The sequence below is a fragment of the Plectropomus leopardus genome, chromosome 4 (genome assembly GCF_026936395.1).
Source record: "Plectropomus leopardus strain MGB_pleo_1.0 chromosome 4, ASM2693639v1, whole genome shotgun sequence".
Lineage (NCBI taxonomy): Eukaryota > Metazoa > Chordata > Actinopteri > Perciformes > Serranidae > Plectropomus > Plectropomus leopardus.
This window is the reverse complement of record NC_142179.1, coordinates 5,969,955-5,988,972: the sequence shown is the minus strand read 5'-3', so window position 1 is coordinate 5,988,972 and position 19,018 is coordinate 5,969,955. Positions and strand designations below refer to the sequence as shown.

Sequence of the window (19,018 nt, the reverse complement as noted above, 5' to 3'; positions counted from 1 at the left end):
TATTGTGATGAACAAAACCAGGTCTTCATAACAACACTAGTGAGTGACCAACACTTAATGTTATTCAGGTTTTTCCAAGTGTTACCATCTTCAGTTTTCGGCTAGTATTGTTCCCATAATCAAAGCTGATGCATATATTACATAACAGGGCAGTAAGAGTCTTTTGAGCATCTAAAATAAACTGTCTCATTTTGAAGATGTTGTCTCCTTCTAGATCACATCAAAATTTTAGACCAAAATAAATCTCACATTTGACACATAAAAGTTTCTCCTTTTGAATTTGCGTTTATACAGAATTGATACACTGAGGGAAACATTGTGAGTAAAGCAACTTAAGTATGGATTCAGTTTGTACTGTATCAAATTTAATCTTGCTTGTTTTCAACGTATGGATTCTGGCTTATCCCGACAACCATACTTATACTTATAGGAAATTGAGATGTAATACCAGATATACACTTGTTGCAGAAGTGAGGCAAAGCACACCGATTTTCAGTCTAGCACTGCCCACTTTCATGTTAAACAGCTAAACTGCTCACGCTCGACGTGCAGCAGCACTGAGCGCCGCAGCCAACAAATGATCTTTAGCAATAGTTTTGGCATCTTGACTATTTTTCTGTGTCCCATGAGTGAATTTGGCAAAAAACTAATCTTCTATTATAAATGATACAAATAGCATTATATACAATATGATACAGAAGATCTGATTCTTGAAAATGATAAAACATGCATCCCATGCATACTTGTTCCACGTATTTGTCAGTCGTGTCTAACAGAGAGTGAGACACATGAGCACACACACATCCTGTGCTGTGGCATCTGCCGGCATCATCACTGATTTTTGGGCCACTTCTGTGTCCTTTGTGAAGATGGAACATTGATTCCATTTTTACCGTGTTGGTTTTATTTATATGTGTAGCTGCGGCAGAGAGAGTAATTTCTTACTTTAGCAGTGACATCATAGTGTTTAACAGCCAGTCACATTGCTTGATGCACAAAGAAGAAGACGATTTTATAGGTTTTTTTTAACCAAAGATGTTAAAAAATGAGCAGATTCATTCTAGATAAGAAAAAGATTAAACTTTCAACTACGGTAGAGAAAAGTAGAAACATTTTTGCAGTCGAAATATGGGTTAGCTTCAGGGTGCCATTCCATAAAACAATTTTGACTTAAAGGAGGTGTGTTGGAGCCTTGTGTTGTCAAAGATTCAAAACATTTGGTGCCCAAGTTGTTGTGTGTGAAGGATTTTTGAGGCTGCTCCTTTCACTTGTCTGTGCAGTTGTTTGTGTGCATATTCTGACCAATGTCCTTGATATTGTTCCAGGGCTGATTCATATCTTATCAGCTGAGTTTAAATCACTCTGCAGGGTTATAAGCATCTTGTTCTTGTAAGCATTTGATATTGAACTTTTTATCTCACATAATGTGGCTGGAAAAAGGTACAGTAGCTTTTCTATTTTAGTATCTTATCTATCTTAGATATTACAGTCTGAATTACTGTATTTCATGATATTTTTAGCTGCTCTTATCTGGAGTGACATGGAGCTTTATTTTGAGGTGGAGTGTAAACAAGTCCTAAACAAATACACCCCTACTATTACAACATTTATTGTCCATCTCGCTCCCTTCTTCTTCATCTTTATACATCCATGGCCTTTTCCCGTCCTGTACACAAGCACACCAGTCCGAGTCACACAGGTCTGTGTATGGACATTGGATTTTTTTTTCACTGCACACACACAGAATGGACAGCTAGTGGACCGTTGGGGTGATTTTCATTGAAGTTGACAAAAAAATTAATATATGCGGGGTTGCCACAGTCATTAGAGTCATGGGATTTTCCAATCAGATTTTTTAGACATTGAAGGTTTTAGTCATTGAAGGTTTTGGAATAATCATTGAATTTTGTTGTGTCATGCCATTGTTTCTTTTGTGGATAACTTTCTAAGTGACTTAACTTCATGGTATTTTTTCTGTAGCTATCAAACAAAACATGGCTTTAATAAGCATCAGTGTGTAACGTTTTGTTTATCATCACGCTTGTTTCTTCATTTTCTCACCGGCTTTTGTCTCTCCCTTCACGTACACCAGAAAAGTTGCAGAATAAATCACCAAAAACAGCTTAAGTAAGTTCAACTAATATACAGAGTATTGGCCTGGTTGTTGATTTAACTTGCCTTAGTGCATCAAAATTCAGCCACATCTCCTTATAATCCTTGAATTGTTTCGCTTTGACCGAACATGTTGTGAACCTTCAGATCGTCCATGAGGAGGAAATAGTTGTGAGCTGTGAGCCTACCTGCCCTCCCCTTCTACCTGGCTGCCAAACAGCACCCCGTCAGATTTATCTCCCTCCCAGGATAGGGCTAATCAGTTGGCCAAATACAGAGATCCAAATAACCTTCAGGAGTGCCACGCTGTCCTTTCCCCTCCTCGCCTCCGCCTCCTCCTCTTCCCCCCGCCCTCTCCGCCCTCCCCCTCCGCAGGCCCCGCTGTCTCCGCAAAATTGCCTTCTGGAGTTAGTGAGCGGGAACAGTTAAGATTTACAAACAATGATGAAGCTTGTCATGCGTCTTTCTCCATCCGTCACGGCGGGCCGGGCGGAGCTGTGGGTAGAGCCGTCCTGGTGTTCTTCATAAAAGCCAGCTCTCTGTGAAATACGCCCCCGGCCGGCCTGTTTACTGCCCCGCGCTCGTCAGCAGCCCCGCCGCCGTAAATCGCAGAGCGGGAGGTGACAGCGCAGTCCATCAAACTCCCACCCCACCTCGCTGCCCTCCCAACATCTCACCTCACACTGCAACCCTCCTCCTCCTCTTCCTCCTCTCCTCTCCCGTCCATATATACACACACAGAGACACACACACTGTTTCTCCATAAACACCCGCCCCGCTTCCACACAAGGAGCCTCAGATGAGCTGCCCCAATAGAGTTATGGCTGTTTCAGTCCTACAGGAGACAGCTTCAAGCCGAGTCTGTCGGTGTTTATGTTCTTTTTTTGTCCTTGTCTAGACTTTTTTTTTTTTTTTTCAAAATTCAAAACTACTCAAAGTTTGTCAGCACAGCAACTTTCCTTACTTTTTGTAGAAAACAAGATTTATACTAATGTCAGACCTCAAAATCGAGCGCTGCTGTGCTGGCTATACGTTTGTCTGTTTTGTTATATTGGTGTCAGCATGGAGCGTACAGTCATTTAAATGCAAATCAGATTGTTGAGGTATTGCAGATGTTAATCCTGCTAATCGATAGACCTGTGTGAGCCCATTAAGTTAGAAATCCATTACTATCTTTCTAGATGATATTCTATTGATTTTTCTTGCTTCAATCTATACTGTACTGTACACCAAAGTGAGTTACTGCGTATAAAGTCTGTCGTTTCAGGTTCTCCGCCTCCTCTGAAAAAAAAAGTGGTAAAAAAAAACGACAGAGAGATTGGCCTCAGTAAGTTTCTTTGTTTCGTGTGTAAAATGGGATTTACCTGCTTTCAGATCAGATTACTTCTCACCCACACACTCTTTCACACACACATAAGCAGTTAAGAAAGTCGCTTCAGAAACACACACACACACACACACACACACAGTCGAGGCCACACTCATTCTGTAGATGTCAAAAAGGCCTCTCACTCTTTTGGATTTATTAAACCCGAAACAAATCGGTACTTCTAACCCAAGAGGTGACCTTTTCAAAGGAAGTGCTGTTTCATGTCATGTAGCAGCAAGAGTTCATTTGCTTTGGTCACTGACATGCTGAGAACATCACTCACCTCAGCGCACGTACTCTGTGTTGTTTCACTACCTGAGGAGAGCAAAATATAGAAAAAGACTGTTAGTTTGTAATGGCTTTTTTGATAAACAACACTATCAAGTTTTTTAGTTGTAGTACTTCAAGTATCCCATTAAATCTTGGTTTGTCAGCAGATGTTTAACCCTTTGAAACTTGAGCAAAGTGGTTTGATTTCTTTCAAAGACATGGGGAGAAGAAAATGAGCAACTTAACAACACATGGCCCAAAAATTAGTCAGAAATTATTTAAAAGTTACATAGAAATTACCTAAAACAAAGCAAAAAAAAAGTAAAAAATAAAACAAAGAAGAACATGACCCCACCCCGCCCCCCAAAAAAGAAATCCTGAAAACTGGAAGAAAAAAAATCCTTGTCGTTGTCCCTGAACACTCCTCTGAGGCTGAAAAATTACGACAATATGCAAGTGCCAAAAACTGCACTTCATCGAATGGCCACTTGAGGCTGGTTCCAAAACAGAGTCAGTCCCCATAGACCCCCATGGTAAAATGCCCAACTTTGCAGCAGAAATAAACATGTTTACAGCCTGACACAGGAAACAGTCATGGCCTGTATGGCTAATTTCAACATCCATGAGAGCTGTACAGGGGGTGAATTTTTTATGACTCACCTGTTTACATTTTAATAAGGCTTAAAGTTGCACATAGGTGAGGCTGCTTGAGTGACATGCTGTTTGCAAGATGTTGCAACAGTCTGTAAGTCAAATCCAACCCTCATTAATCCTCAGCTCCACTCTCTGGTCAAAATATGGTCACTTCTGGCTCTAAAAAACCAACATGGCAACTACTAAAATGCTGAACTCAGTCCACCAAAAAATGGGTGATGTCACGGTAGCAAATGCCATTACATATACAGTCTATGGTTTTCCTCTTACCTTCGCTTTTTTTTGCTATTTTCTCTCTCTTCCTCCATTTTATGATTCTGTGCCATCAAATCACGCCACCTGTCAACGGTGTAAGTGGATTGTGGGACAGTAATAATTGTCCTTGCATAACTCAGTGCACTTTATATAGTTATATGGATTAAACAAAACGATGGCTTTCAGTTATTCCACTGCATAGTTTCTCAAGGAATTGCTTCAGTTGTAAATGTTTTTGCTTAGTGTTGATGTTTGACAGGAAATAGAAAATGCACAAAGAAAATGCGCATGGGAAATGCTTTTGTGCCCTAAAGCATAGAAAATCCCCCTTTAAATATGAGGTTTATAAAATTATTCATATTATATTTAGATTTAAAACTGTGGATAAACAGATGACACAGTTTTAGCTTTTAGTACTTCATATCACCTTATCTTATATCAAATTAAAAATGCTGCTGTTGTAGTTTTAAAGGAATGATGTTGCTTCCTTTCAAACTCTCAGGCTACATATATGAGAATAGCCCTTCTAAAAACAAAAAAAGTCTTTCCTTTGTGTCTTAAAAAAAAAAAAAGTGCATTAATATGATAACATTGTGAAAATGATCTTTTACTCGCATCCACAAAAACAACTGAAAGCCGTGTAGTATTCATGCCAGGCCAGTAGTTGTTAGTGTAACTTTGTAATGACACAACATAGAAGAACACCACACACCTGCGCATAAAGGCGTTCTTCTTCTTCTATGAGAAGACGATGGCGAATGCACGCATGAGAACCGACAGTTTTGTCTGGATGGACGATTAAGCGGAACTGTTACTTAGAGTGACGCTGGATTATAAAGCCACTCAGTAGTCCGCCATTGGTGTGCTGTCCTCCTACTCAAGCAAGGCTATTGAAACGTAATGCGTGAAGTGCGGCTGTGACGTTACTTTTCTCACAGGGTCTGCACATTGCCAGTTTACACAGTGACAGAAGGGGTGGCGTTGTCAAAAAATTTGTCTGGAACCTGGTTTCAAAAGTGTGTTTTCAGGAACCCAAAACGCAAACCACAACAAAAGTTAACAAGTTAACAACTTAACATTTCATGCAAGAACCGTTGCCGTGTAAACGGCCCCTTAGAGATTTTTCTGTTTGGCTTATAAACCTCAGAAAATATTCCAATGTAATGCAATGCAGTTTTTCAGACAATAACTTGAGGTAATGACTAGATTCAATCTGTGAGTAAGCGCCAGCAGCAGAGAGCGTGTCCCTGCTGGGAACCCGTCAGGCTCCATAGGGCCTCATCCAATGTGCAGCAGATTGAATGTCCCTCTCTGGGTTAGAGTGGAAAAGTCCTGTGTGGCCTGTCAGATTGTCTTCCCCACCCTGCTGTGCTGCTAAGTGCCCTGATAGCCTCCGGGGCCTGTGGATGGGCTAAATACCAGTGTAATTGTCTGCTCAGGGCACAAGCACTGTTGTAATGTGTTGTACAACACAACCATTAACACGGGCCTGGGGCTGTAGAGACATTAAATGGCCAGGGCTGTGTAGTTTATGTCCTCGTCCCCTCACTCTCTATTTCTCTCTCTCACTTACACACACTCTCACACTGTCCAGCTTTGAGGTACTTGATTGGAAATGAAGCGTGATTCTCCTGACTCTTTTTTTAAATCATGTGCTGTTTTTGTGCAGCAATATACACTGATCAAAGGTTAATGTGAGTTATTTCAGCCTGTGTATGCAAATGTTGGTATGAGTACATAGTGATTATTTCTTAAGTCATCTTATATTTTGAGAGCTTTACTTTAAAAATGTATATTTTCAATTGTACTAGCTTATCTTACTTCTTCAGGCTGATTTATAGTTGTGAGCTTTTATACTTGTGTAGTCGTGAGTCTGTGTCGCTCTGCAGCTACACCCCTATAATGCTAGATGGCGGTGTGGTTTCTATACTACTGTGTCAGGTTTCTGCAAAGGGCTGATTGATTCAAAACAAACCTAAAATGCACAAAACATGTCTTTATAGTAACAGTATTTAACCCAAATACAAAATTTAGCTCCACTATAATTCCAAAGATTAACAGAATTTATTTGCTTGACACGTTCCTCTTAAATACAATATGCTAACAAGGTTAGCATAAGCTTATGACATTTTACATTGCATAAATTAGCCTCGCAGCTAGCTGAGTTTTCCTCCACTCATACAGAGCCAGAAACATGGAAAACATTTAACAGATGTAACATTTTATAATTCAGCTCAGCATTATAATTAACAGACTTAACTGACAAATCAGTTGTCTTATAATTCATACGTTTTACCCACATACACCAATTTGCTAAAGTTGGTAGCATAAGCCTATGACATTATAGGTTGCATAAATTAGCCTAGTGGCTAGCGGACATTCCTCTACGAATATCATGCTAGAATAAATCGCACACAACATTTAAAATGCTGTTCTGTGGGGGCTTGATTCCCCATAAAATTAAATAATAATAACAATAATAATAATAATGCATTTTAACCCTCAAAGCACTCAATGACACCTTACAAGATAGAAAAAAAAACAAGCAGCAATGCATCCATAGATCATAATTCAATAATTCAACAATTCAGTAGTTTACAGTAATAAGTGTATAAGATAACTTGACACCATAACCACAATTGTAAAAACTAGTTATAAAATCATAATCATAACAAATCTTGGTGTGACCTTGGTGTGTCTTTTTTGTCTTGCTTTCTTCTTCACAATAAAAGGTAAAAAGAAATTTAGAAAAATAAAATCTTGGTGTGTCTTGATTAGTTCAATAAAATTATTTTCAGCTTACAAAAATAAACAGTAGACTTGCATTGCATCAATGTGTAGTTACATTTCTAAGGAGATGCATGTCAGGCTGCAAACGTATAAATTAGTCTAAAAGTATAAATCACACTTTACTCTTCAGACGCTATAATCCAGCTGTGAGTAAGAAAAATTGATTAAAATGTTAAAATTTAGGTTGCCCTTAAATGTTACTTTACTATCACAATATAGCATTTAACATATATTGTGATTTACAGATGACAATATGCATTTATCTAATCTTAAAAAGATTAATGTTAAAGAAAAGGCCAGTGCTCTTTCTAATAAAGATGCAGTGTGCACTAATGATCCAGCAAATAACACACAACATTTCTAATTCGTAATTGCTATTATGGGATTATACAGTAATATGTGTTTTGTGTGCAGATTTAGACAAATATCTGTCAAAATCAATGTAACTGTTCTATTTCTAAAATTTGATAACAGTATCAGCACAAATTTACTTAATAGGGTGTGTATCTAAATATAATTTGAATATAAAATATTTCAATCTACACATAAAATGGACGCTGTTTGAACGCTGAACAAAACAAACTTGGTTAGTTACGGTGCTTTCCTACCTAATCATGCTCTTGTAGTCGCTTTCCTTGCGTTGTTGTTTTGAGCGGCGGCGGCGACTCAGCGTGGATTGACAAATGGTGTTGCCATGGCAGCTCTCTGAAACAGCTGAACGACTTGGATAAACACATATGGCAGCTTTAGCACCCGCGGGAGGCGTCCTTCTTTCCATAGCAATATATTTCACTCTTCCTGTGTCCTTTACTTTGGCATTTTTCCTACCCTGTCGACTCACAATGAATCTCTTTTTTAAAACGTAATGATAGAAAAGTCCCGCAAATATTGATCGGGCCACCTTGACTCATTATTGCATATCCATAACTTTTCGACGGATCACGTCAAAGATAGACTGACAGGCCATTTTGTGAGTTGATGGGGCACAGTAGCCGAAATGGAGATTTAGCATAGGGACGAGGGTTGTGTCACGCCTCTCCGGCAGTCATCTTCATCTGGGACAGATTGGTTAACAATGCAGGAGCAAAGGTTCCTCTCTGCTTAATTAGCCTTTGACCCCGACACTGATGCCTTCTGTCAGTCTGCGTCGGCCCTCCGCTCTCCTCAGCTCCATAGCAAACTAATAATGAGCCTTTAAGTGTTTTCTGACTCCGGTAATGGCTGCATAACAGACTGCATCTCTTTAAACAACTGTCTCAACAGCTTCTCATTTGTGAAATGAAAGACTGAGAAATATGTAGAAGATTTAACTTTCACACACAATGAAAATGAGCAGTCTTTATTCATGACGATGCAAAAGCTATTATTTGACTCTTTATTTAGTTCTCTGATTAAGGTGTTTGATGTGGCTTGAAATTAGTCGTAGCTCAGGCTTCACTACCGGGCTTACTGTAAGAGCAGTGGTCACAGTTCAGTGTTGGCATTTGTGGCATTAGCTTCAATGGCAGCAGCAATATTTCAGAACCCTTAACTCGTAAAAGAAAAACAAATTTGTTTGGTTTTAGTGAAACCTCAGTGGATCATACTGAGGGAGGTTTTTGTCTGAAGAAATGTTACTTTACACAACTAAGTTGAACAGATGACTGGATTTTGGTGTTGACATTAATGGTCTGTGGTGACTCCCCGACTGAGCATCTAGCACCATCATTAAGTCAACACTTCAGTTATGTAGTGTTTTGTTTAAACTTTCTTAAACTTAAAAAATGTTGTTTTTAGTGAGTCATTGCTGTGTTTCCAGCGGCCTTTCAGCGCCCAAAAGTGTGTGTTTTAATTTTAGCGACACTTTGTTGTTTTTCTAATGTATAAATGCATACAGTCTCTTCTCAAAATAACCGTAGAATGTAGATAAATAACTTTTGTTTTCAGGTTTACTTCATAAAGTTTAGGTAACAAAAGCAAGTGGTTAACTTTAGAAAAAAGCATCGTGGTTTGGTTAAAATAAGTACCTTTGTAACGCAATGTATCATAACTTGTCATGCGTCACTAGCATAGTATGCTACACATTCTAGCACACTGTGTTTTAAAACAGCTATCTTGACTTATGGTTTAATTCGGGAAACTAACAGTGAGCTCCCAGGTGTGTCTGGAGTTAATTTGAGCCATCGCATTGTGATAAAGGTTGCCTCTTTATGTTTGTGTCTGTATCCGAGGGTCACTGACCAAACATCGGTATCTCACGGGTTTTTGGTAAAACCATTTGAAATGGAGAAGACAGGGTGATGCTTGAAAATATTTCTTTCTGGTAGATGTCTTAGTTAATTTAATTAACCTATGAGAGGAGAAATGTGTTTGAAACAACTGATCCTTTCATCATGCTTTGACTTCATGTTATCAGACACTGGTTACATCATATAAGACTTGCAGAATTAGGAGTCATTTAAAGGAAAAAGCTCGGATATGAGCAGTGACTTGAAACTGAGGGTGAAGGTCTGCGGTGTGAACATCAGCTGAGTGGCATGAGCCTCCACTGTTCACTGCTCAGTATTTAAAGCCTGCCTGTCTGCTCTTTGACTGAGTTTTCTGGGCCATTAAGTCCTGCTGCTGGTCTGATGATGAGGCCAGACACCCATATCATTTCCAGAGAGGAGAGCGTCCATCTCTACATGGCTCGTCCTCAGTTGGACACCCGTGGGGCCCTTTCAAACTGGCCAGGGACGATTTGTTATTATATTTTTTTTAGACACACCTCGTATCATTTTAATGGGAGCCATTTAATCCCAGGCCAACCTTGTCATGTGACAGGCAACTCTTCATTCTGAAGATTGAATTTTTTGTTCCTGCGATGATAGCCTTCACTAAGTGCTCTTGTCCCTGGACAGCACTGATAAATTCACACAGGTGATTGTTTTGGTTTTTTTTTTTTTTGGGTGGTGTTGTGTTTTTAGTAACTTGCAGGTTGTGCATTGATTTCATCACACTGAGCAGATTTTAGGCTGTAAGACGCAGTTGAAAGCTCGTAAATGGAACTTGAGTTAAGATTATTTTGTCAAACTTTGAAACCTGATATCACATTGTGTTCAATGTCTCTATTTAATGTAGTTTAACTACAAAAATGTGCAACTCGCTGTATAGCAAGTGTAAACGTAATAAACGTGTTAATCCCATTAACATAGTATTATTAAACTTATTCTTTGTAAGTCACTAATTAAGAAAAAACAATGTTTCACGCACTATGTAGCCAAAGGTTTATCTTTTTTCTTTTTCTAGATGTATGTTTTTGTTACATTCTGGATTAAGAGTACGCTTACAGGCCATTAAAGTAATGAGAGTTATGAGCAACTAGTAGAAAAATGATTATCACTGCAAATTTTTATCTTGATTACTTTTTAATATTATTTGAAACTAAGCTATATTTGCAGTTGCTCCTCCAGATTGTTCAGTAACTCTCATCACCAACAGTTTAATGCAGTATTGTGTGTGTGCACGCCTGTGTGTGTGAGTGTTTATTTAAGTGTTATCTACCCCTATGACCCTTGTGTACGGTGGATGAGTGTAGAGTATGAAACCCACAGAGAGAGAGAGAGCTTATCCCCTTTGCATCAGACTGAATTACCATCTCCTCTCACATCTGGGCTTTTGTTCCTGTCTTTGGCAGCAGCAGAAATGATTGCGCCTTCATTCACTCCCTCCCTCCTTCTCTTAACAGGACAAGTGGGAGGTTAAAAAAGCTTCCTTTTGTTATTCCACACAAAGACTGTTTAATAGTTTGGAAATCTTATATAGAGTGCTGAGTGACTGGGAATAGGGCAAAAGTTCATTCATCAGAATAAACTCTCTTTCAACATCACCAGCAGGTGATGTTTGTCCTGTTACAAGCTGCTTTTTTGTACGCAGCCTTGAACCTCAGTTAGACTCATGTTTTACACAAGAGTTTTGCATGTGCAGTTATCACCACTTACAGCTTAAATATACAATATCAGCAGAACGGTGCTAGAACTGCAAAAAAAAAATCAAAGTCTCATGATCCGAATTTGGGAATGATTTTGGCAGGTTGGTGTCTTAAAAAAAAAAATCTAGATTTTTGTGATGTTGGTGCCATGAACTCAATAACTTCATACTATTAGTGACTTGTCTTCTAACTGTTTTGTTTCCCATAGCTTTACTATGGTTGTATGTGTAATTGGCAGTGGTGGAAACTACATACTTTTATTTAGGTATTTCTACTTAACCTCATGATTTTCATTTTATGGAACTTTATACTTCAACGTTATGACATTTCAGAGAGAATTGTTGTACTTTTTAGCCCACTTTATTTATTTCATAGCTATAGTTATGGATTACTTTTCAAATTAAGATTTCATAAAAAAAAAAGAAACAAACAAACATATAATCAGCTTAGAAAACACAAATTAGTCCTGGATTAAACCAGTGCCTGGTCTTATTTGGCCCCATTGTTGTGTCTAAGATATCTATGGATTGTTGAATTTTATATAATGAGTTCACATAGTTTTATTTAGGCCGGGTCTACATGTATACCTTTTTTTTTTAAATCTTACCACAAAATCTTTGTTTTATGAAATATTCTCATCCATACTAGAACTCAAATACAACTCCAAAGACTTACAGCCTTAGCTGTAGGGCACCGATTGAATGATGTCAGTACTGCCAGATATTGATTCCCATGAAATCAATTGGTGCAAAATTTGGTTCAGACAAAAGACAGAAGTGAAGCAAAGTGCCCCAAAGCTGGAGAGCTGGCCATGGACCTCTGTCTGCTTCCTATTGAGCCGAAACTATTTAAAAACAGCCTAATGTCACTTATTCCACATATTTGTCAATTGTGTCTAAACAGACAGTGGAAGAGACGACCACACACAAGCACGCGAACACAAAATATTTATACATTTTAATTTTCTATTCATCAGGTGGACAGGAACAGGACTATAAATGATAACCTTGCTCTATGACTGCTGGATGTACAAATAATTAAGTGTTTGCTAACCGATTTGATATATCCACTGAGAAGTTGATGATATCTCAGTGTTGTGTTCACGACTTGTAAAGAAGTGATAGCTTGACTTGTCAATTAATAATTTGTGTATCAACAGAAAATTAACAAAAAATAAGTACTTTATTAAGATTTTTTTCGTGCAAAGTGTCAGTGAATATGTCTCTGTTTTCATTCATTTTTTAATAATTGTACATTGAATATTTCTGGACTGTTTGGCAGACCAAAGAAGCAAAAAGATCTGAAAATTCACTTGTCTTTTTTTTAGATGAAACAATAAATCCAACAAACAATAGAAAATGTAACTGACAGTGAAGATTATGTGTTAATTGTCTTATTAGCTGCAGTTGTAGTGTCATTAACAGGTGCTTTCTGGTGTTTCAGCAACATTAATCTGTATTAAACAGGAGAGCAGGGGACAGTCGGATGCAGCAGAGAACATGTGTACAAGCAGCGTGTCGTGATTTAACATCTGCAGTGAAGTTAACACGTCCAGTTGCTTTCAGCCTTTAATTACACATCATAGATTTCCTGCTGATGAACAGGCAGAGAATTAACAGTGAACAGGGGCTAATTCACAGCAGCTGCTCTCCTCCACCCACATGCTGTTATTGCTGTACAAGTAGACCGCTGAGAGCAAGGTGCACTTAGCTACACAAACATTAGTATTAACGATTGGGCTGCCAGTTTGGAATTGGTGACAAACTGCAGACGGGCAAAAATTGGAGTCCGAAACCAATCAGGAAGTTAATGAGGAGAAAAATTACTCCTCTTCTCCCCTCCCACCACTGCTGAGGAGGAGAGAGAGAGGGAGAGTTGGTGGTGGGTGAGGGATGAGGAAGCATAAGGGAGGCAAATGAAGAAGTCAGTAGATTCTGGGAAACACCGGACAACAGTTTGTGCCAAATTTGAAAAAAATTCCCTCAAGATCTTGAGATATTGTGTTCACAAAAATGACACAGACAAGGTCACAGGGACTTTAACCTTTGACCTATGACCACCAAAATATAATTAGCTCATTGTTGTGTCCAAGTGAATGTTTGTATCAAGTTTTAGGAAATTCCCTTGAGGTGCTCCTAAGATAGATGTACAAATATAATACCTCCAGCTTCAGCTATTGACGGTGCAAGGCAGACAAATATGCCAATATTCCTCATGGTCTCCCTCTGTTGTTGCTGGCTGCCGGGTGTTAGCAGTCCTGTGACTTATCCCTCCACCACTAGGTGTCTCTCAGCTCAACTGCCTGAGTCTGCGCCCTGGTGGTGTATGCTGTGCACTACATATAGATACTATACTATACTACAAAAAGAGTAGTGCTGTACTTAAGATGGCAAAACATATCGTTGGGATTTCTAAATATCCTGGTATTCTATGATACTGCCCAAGCCTAGCCTACAGGTGCTTTCACACCAACGTGCAACCGCCTCCTTACAAGAGCGTTTCCCCAAAAAGCAAAACATTTAAGAAAAATGACAAAAAGTTACCTTGTACCTTGTTTTCAAAAACTAGCTGTTGACTCTATGCTCCATAACAAGGGGGGTGGTTCAGTGAACATGGCAGAAGTGCAAGCTTATAGCTGCATACTGTAGCAAAATAATGGAAATCACCAAAATAACCAGAGATTTGGACAATTTACCAGTCAAGAAGGAAATGTTATCCATGATCCAAGTTCTTTTTCTTGTTGTCCTTACAAGTTGTTAGTGCTACGACTTCAGGCACTCAAGACACCAACATTACAAACTTTTCCATCTTCTCCTCTGTCTGCCTCTGTGGTGCCTCCTGCTAACCTATTTAATCGACCAAAGCCAAAAATTTGTATCATCTGAATATCTGTACAAACACAGTGTTAACCAGCCTGATGTCTGCTGCCCTCTCAGTGTTGTTAGTGTGTGTGCTGCAGCGGTAGATGAGTGTTAAAATGGGTGGGTGCACTTACAGTAGCTCTCATGTAAACTGTAAAAGATCTTTTGTGTTCAGTGTCTTCCCTTTTTTTTGCTGACTGATGCAATTTGCTATAAATCCCGAAGAATCATTTTACTGTGCAGTCATATTTATATCAGGTGAACAACACAGAGACGACCATTTATTGTGCAGCGCTGATGATACGACTTTTCTCTGTCTCACTATAGTATTTCTCTTCTCCTTTTTATTTACTTGCCTTACAGTACAAAGTACGACATCTTTTATTTTATGTCTTCTACCTACACAAGGCAATACACATTTATCATATTAATGACTTTGAGGAGTATCCAAGAAAAAAGATTTGTAGCTCAATACCGCAAAGAGAAGTGAGCGATGTGAGGCTTATTTACTTTTTGAATACATAAACATACTTTACAATAGTGCTTTTTAATGCTTTTTGCCCATAATTCTGATAAGTAAATAATATCCCAGAAATGGTATTTTACCACTTCAACACATTTTGTAATGTCCTGGTTTGTAGAGGGGAGGATTTTGAGATCCCACTGGGGACTAGATAGAAAACTCAGAGATCAAAGTACGTCAGATTATTTTTTGCCAAAGAAGATTTCTGTCATTTTAGGTAGTTCCTGTCATGCTGATGTATGTTAAAGTGTTTTTCCTGATAAGTTTATTTTCAATTAGTTACGAAAGTGAAGTAGAGATGCACCAATTGCAATTTTCTTGTCAGATTATGATTTCTTTAACAGTCTGACCTGCCAATACCATTTGTGGCCAATGCTGATTTTCTTTCTAAGAACTATCTTTGACAGCATAAACAAAAAAACTTTTCTTTAAATCCACTGGAAACTTGACTTGAAATAGTAAAAATACATGTCTGACATCAAAGATGAGTGTCTCGGTAAGCATCCACAAAAATTTGATTAAAAATAAATAAATTCATAAATAGTTTAAAAACAGCTTATTTGGCTGCTCAAACCATTTCTCAAGATTGTGGGGGTGTGATCAGATGACAGCTCCCTGTCAGCTCATGTAATATTACTTTTATATTTCGCTTTTAGTCACTATCGTTAAAACGTTTTGCTGCCACAGAATAAATTCCAAATCTATCAAATTGACCATAATTGGTTAAAAAGTTAACTAGACTAACTAGCAGGCCAGTGTAGACCACACTTATTTGTGTTTTGAATGAGCCATACCTCCCGGAATAAAGCCTCCTGTCGAGTGTGAGATTTTTGAAACCTCACAAGTTAAGTGTAAGCGACCCTTTGCGACATGGATCTGAATAAACTTGGGCACAACATCACGTTTGATGTATGTGATATCACCTACTGAATCGAAGGCGACAACCTACGAGCTCTGAGAGAGGTCATATTAGAAAATCTACCAATTCAGCTCAATAGATTGATTGGTGTATCTCTAATAAAAAAGGGTGCTTGATGACATGATTGACAGCTGTGCGTGTCGGTCGCTGTTCTTGCGAGCGTATGGGAAGAAACTTGGAATTGCGGCTCCATTTTTTGGTCGCTATACCAAGCAGATTCTGGCTTTAAATGATGCTAATGGCTTCGTTTTTGTACAGTGGGAAGAAGTGGAGAAGTGTTGTCTATCTTAATATACAGTCATTATTTAACACCTGTTAAAAACAACCACTCTTAAAGGTGGAGAGAAAAGCCTACCACCTTAAAGGGGTTTTTTAATGCACATTTTCAATTTGCGGATAAAAACAGCTAAATGAAAAAAAAATTCGGGAGAACAAAAAAAAGTCAAAACATTGCAAAAAGTTTTATGCTTGATTGAGGTGGAAAAGTTGTTGTATTGGTAAAAACAAAATGTGGCAAACTTCAACAGACCTAGCAAGGAAGTCTACGTTGTTTTCCAACGTTTAAGGTTTGATTTGTTGACGTCATCTCGTTGCACTCTCTTCTGCATCACTATAATGGCACACGACATGAGAATTAGCACCACCAGCTGTTTTTTAATCAGTGCATTTGACTTGTAATATTTGCATAACAATAGTGGACGGAAACATTCATTAAATTTGATTTTATTTTGCTGATTTTTTTGTAAATTTGGTGAAAATTTGTATTCGAATGTAAAACTATCGACTGAGAAAATCAAGATGCAATGAACCCTACAAACGGGATAGGTACACTCCAGACAGTCTTTCATGTTATTGAAAAGTTACAGAAGTTGTTACCAGCCTTCTTTTACACCTACACACACACACACACACACACACAAATGTACAATCATTGTGTGACTGTTGGGTTGTGTGTCCCCTAGCGTCCTCAGTGGATCTCTGATCAGGACTCTCTCGTCTGTCTCGTTTTTGCAGCCTTCTCACCCAGCAGCATGACTGCGGGTCACGACTCCACCCTGACCTGCAGGTCCATCAGCTCCCTGGTTAACTCGGATGTCAGCGCTGAATGCGCGGCCGGCAGCGTGACACCAAACTTCACTGTCAACTCCATCATCGAGGGCTACACCTCCAAATAAAAAAAGCTAAGGAGAACTCAACACAACAACATAGCAAACGCTGTTACTGCAGATTTCTTCTGTTCCTATCCAGGAGGCGTACAATACAAGGTATTTTCTGTACTATAGTTGAAAATACAAGTCGTTTACGTATTTTAGCTCTTTTTTAGCCGTACAACACAAAGTATTTTCCATACTATAATTAAGAATACAAGTTGTTTACCTATTTTTGCTATTTTTTAAGCTGTTAACTTTTATTTGAGCCAGTTCACCAGCATAGAAGGTGCTTGCAAAGTTTTAAAAAAAATGTAACTGGAAGAAAAAATCACAAATAACAACATGCAAATACTTGACTTGAGAAGCACTCTCCAGAAGATAAAGGTGACTAAACATACAAAAAGTAAGTCTCTTGATATGGGTAATCAGGATTAGACCAAATTATTCAAACAAGACAGGAGTTAATGTCTATTTGTAAAAACGTGCACTTGTTTTCCTCTTCTGACGGCAACTTCTAATGCAAAGCAAAAAAAATAAGTGAGGCAACATGCAAAATAATGATATTAAAATCCTGTCTAGCTTACAGTCAAATTGACCAGTGCAGTTTTCACACAGAATGATTATTTAGATATTTGTGGACAATCTTTCAACAATCAGAAAATGGACTTAGTGTTTGCTAAGATATATTTTTTGAGCTGGAATCACTGTTTCTTCATCTCAAGCATTTATTTAGTAAATGTCACAGGAAAAATAGGCCGAGTGCCGGCACTAGTTTCTTTTAGTTTCCCCCTGGTTGACATGCAGTAATACTTGTAGCACACTTTGTAATTATTAGTTTCAATAGTTTGTTTTTTGGTTCAGTAAACGTATTGACAAAGCTGAGCCCAATAAAACTCTAAATAGAAATTGTGTCCAAATTTATAGACATCTTTTGACCTGCAACACTTGAACATACGACATGAACGACAACCAGAAACTTTTAGAAAAGATGCTAAAATAGCATGAAGTTATTTCTTTTAGTATATCTAAGTGCATCACTGAATTGAAGTTTAGAGGAGAAAACATCTCTGAGTTTCTCCTCCAGCAGAACAACGAGCGACTGGAGGGTTAGCGGAGAGAAAACAGGCAGGTTAGACATGAATCATGTTTCCCTCCGTTGCGTTGGCGTGTGATGAGCACCGGCTGCTTATTTATGGCACCGATCCAGTGGCGTCGTTTATTCCACAAAATTTGCATGTCTATTGTATATTTAACCCCTTCAGGCCAGGAGGTTTGTTCGCTGTGCACGCGGGTCACTGTTTACACACTTTAGTACGGCCTTGTAGATGCGGCAGAGACTGAGCTGCTGGATTTGTAGCTGTGATGTGTTGAGCTGAGACAATTAGTTGATTAAGTGATTTCAGTAAAATGCAACCATTTTGAAAGCCAATTCGGGGAATATTTTTATACTTTTAGCTCCTCAAATGTTAGTATTTGCTGATTTATCTTGATGTAAAGTAAATTGAACATTGTTGGGTTTTTGGACTGTTGGCATGTCGCCTTGATATCTGGGAAGTTTTTCATTGTTTTCTGATGTTTTGTAGACAAAATAAATAATTCATAGGGGTTTTAGTCACCAGTTTCATCACAATGCAATATTATATTGATTCTTTGGACAACGATACGATATTGGCTGATGTTATAAAGTCTGCCATGATATGATTTCGATTCAATTTGATTCCTGTGATCGATGTGAGACAATATCAGGTGGCCATTTTGTACAATCTGTTAAAGTAAGCATTCACCCCTTGCTTTTTTGCTTTTGGCCATGAAATGAACTAATGAAAGTAAATCTTTGTTGGCCTTTTTTTTTTGAGTTGTATTGTTTTTGTTAATTAAAAAGAACAACTCAGATGAGATTTTGCCAACTTTTCTGCCTTTGTGAAGCTGACTAGTGCACTACTGTACTGCATATTGTTGATGTGTTTTGTGTTTTATGGAGATTCATTTCCAACTGCATGCTTTGAAAGTGTTTATTTGTGTTTGTGTTTGAATAAGACAGCAACAAAAGTAATTTGGAGTCCTGGAGTTTATGTCGCTACAAGTTTTAGGGGAATAAAAACGCTGTGAAGTGATGGAGTGTAAATGTGATGCTGGAAACAACAATATAAAACAGACAAAGAAAA

The 19,018-nt window shown here is 38.3% G+C and overlaps 1 protein-coding gene across 4 annotated transcripts in view; it reads left to right on the top strand.

Annotated features, from left to right (window-relative positions):
- dmrt1 (doublesex and mab-3 related transcription factor 1) overlaps positions 1–19,018 on the top strand; it is a 38,026-nt gene extending 19,008 nt beyond the window's left edge. For all 4 annotated transcript variants that reach the window (XM_042488674.2, XM_042488673.2, XM_088076384.1 and 1 more), the window contains one exon: positions 16,717–19,018. In XM_042488674.2, coding sequence (XP_042344608.1) covers positions 16,717–16,877 — 161 coding nt within the window. In that variant the 3' untranslated portion in view covers positions 16,878–19,018. The remainder of the gene's footprint in view (positions 1–16,716) is intronic.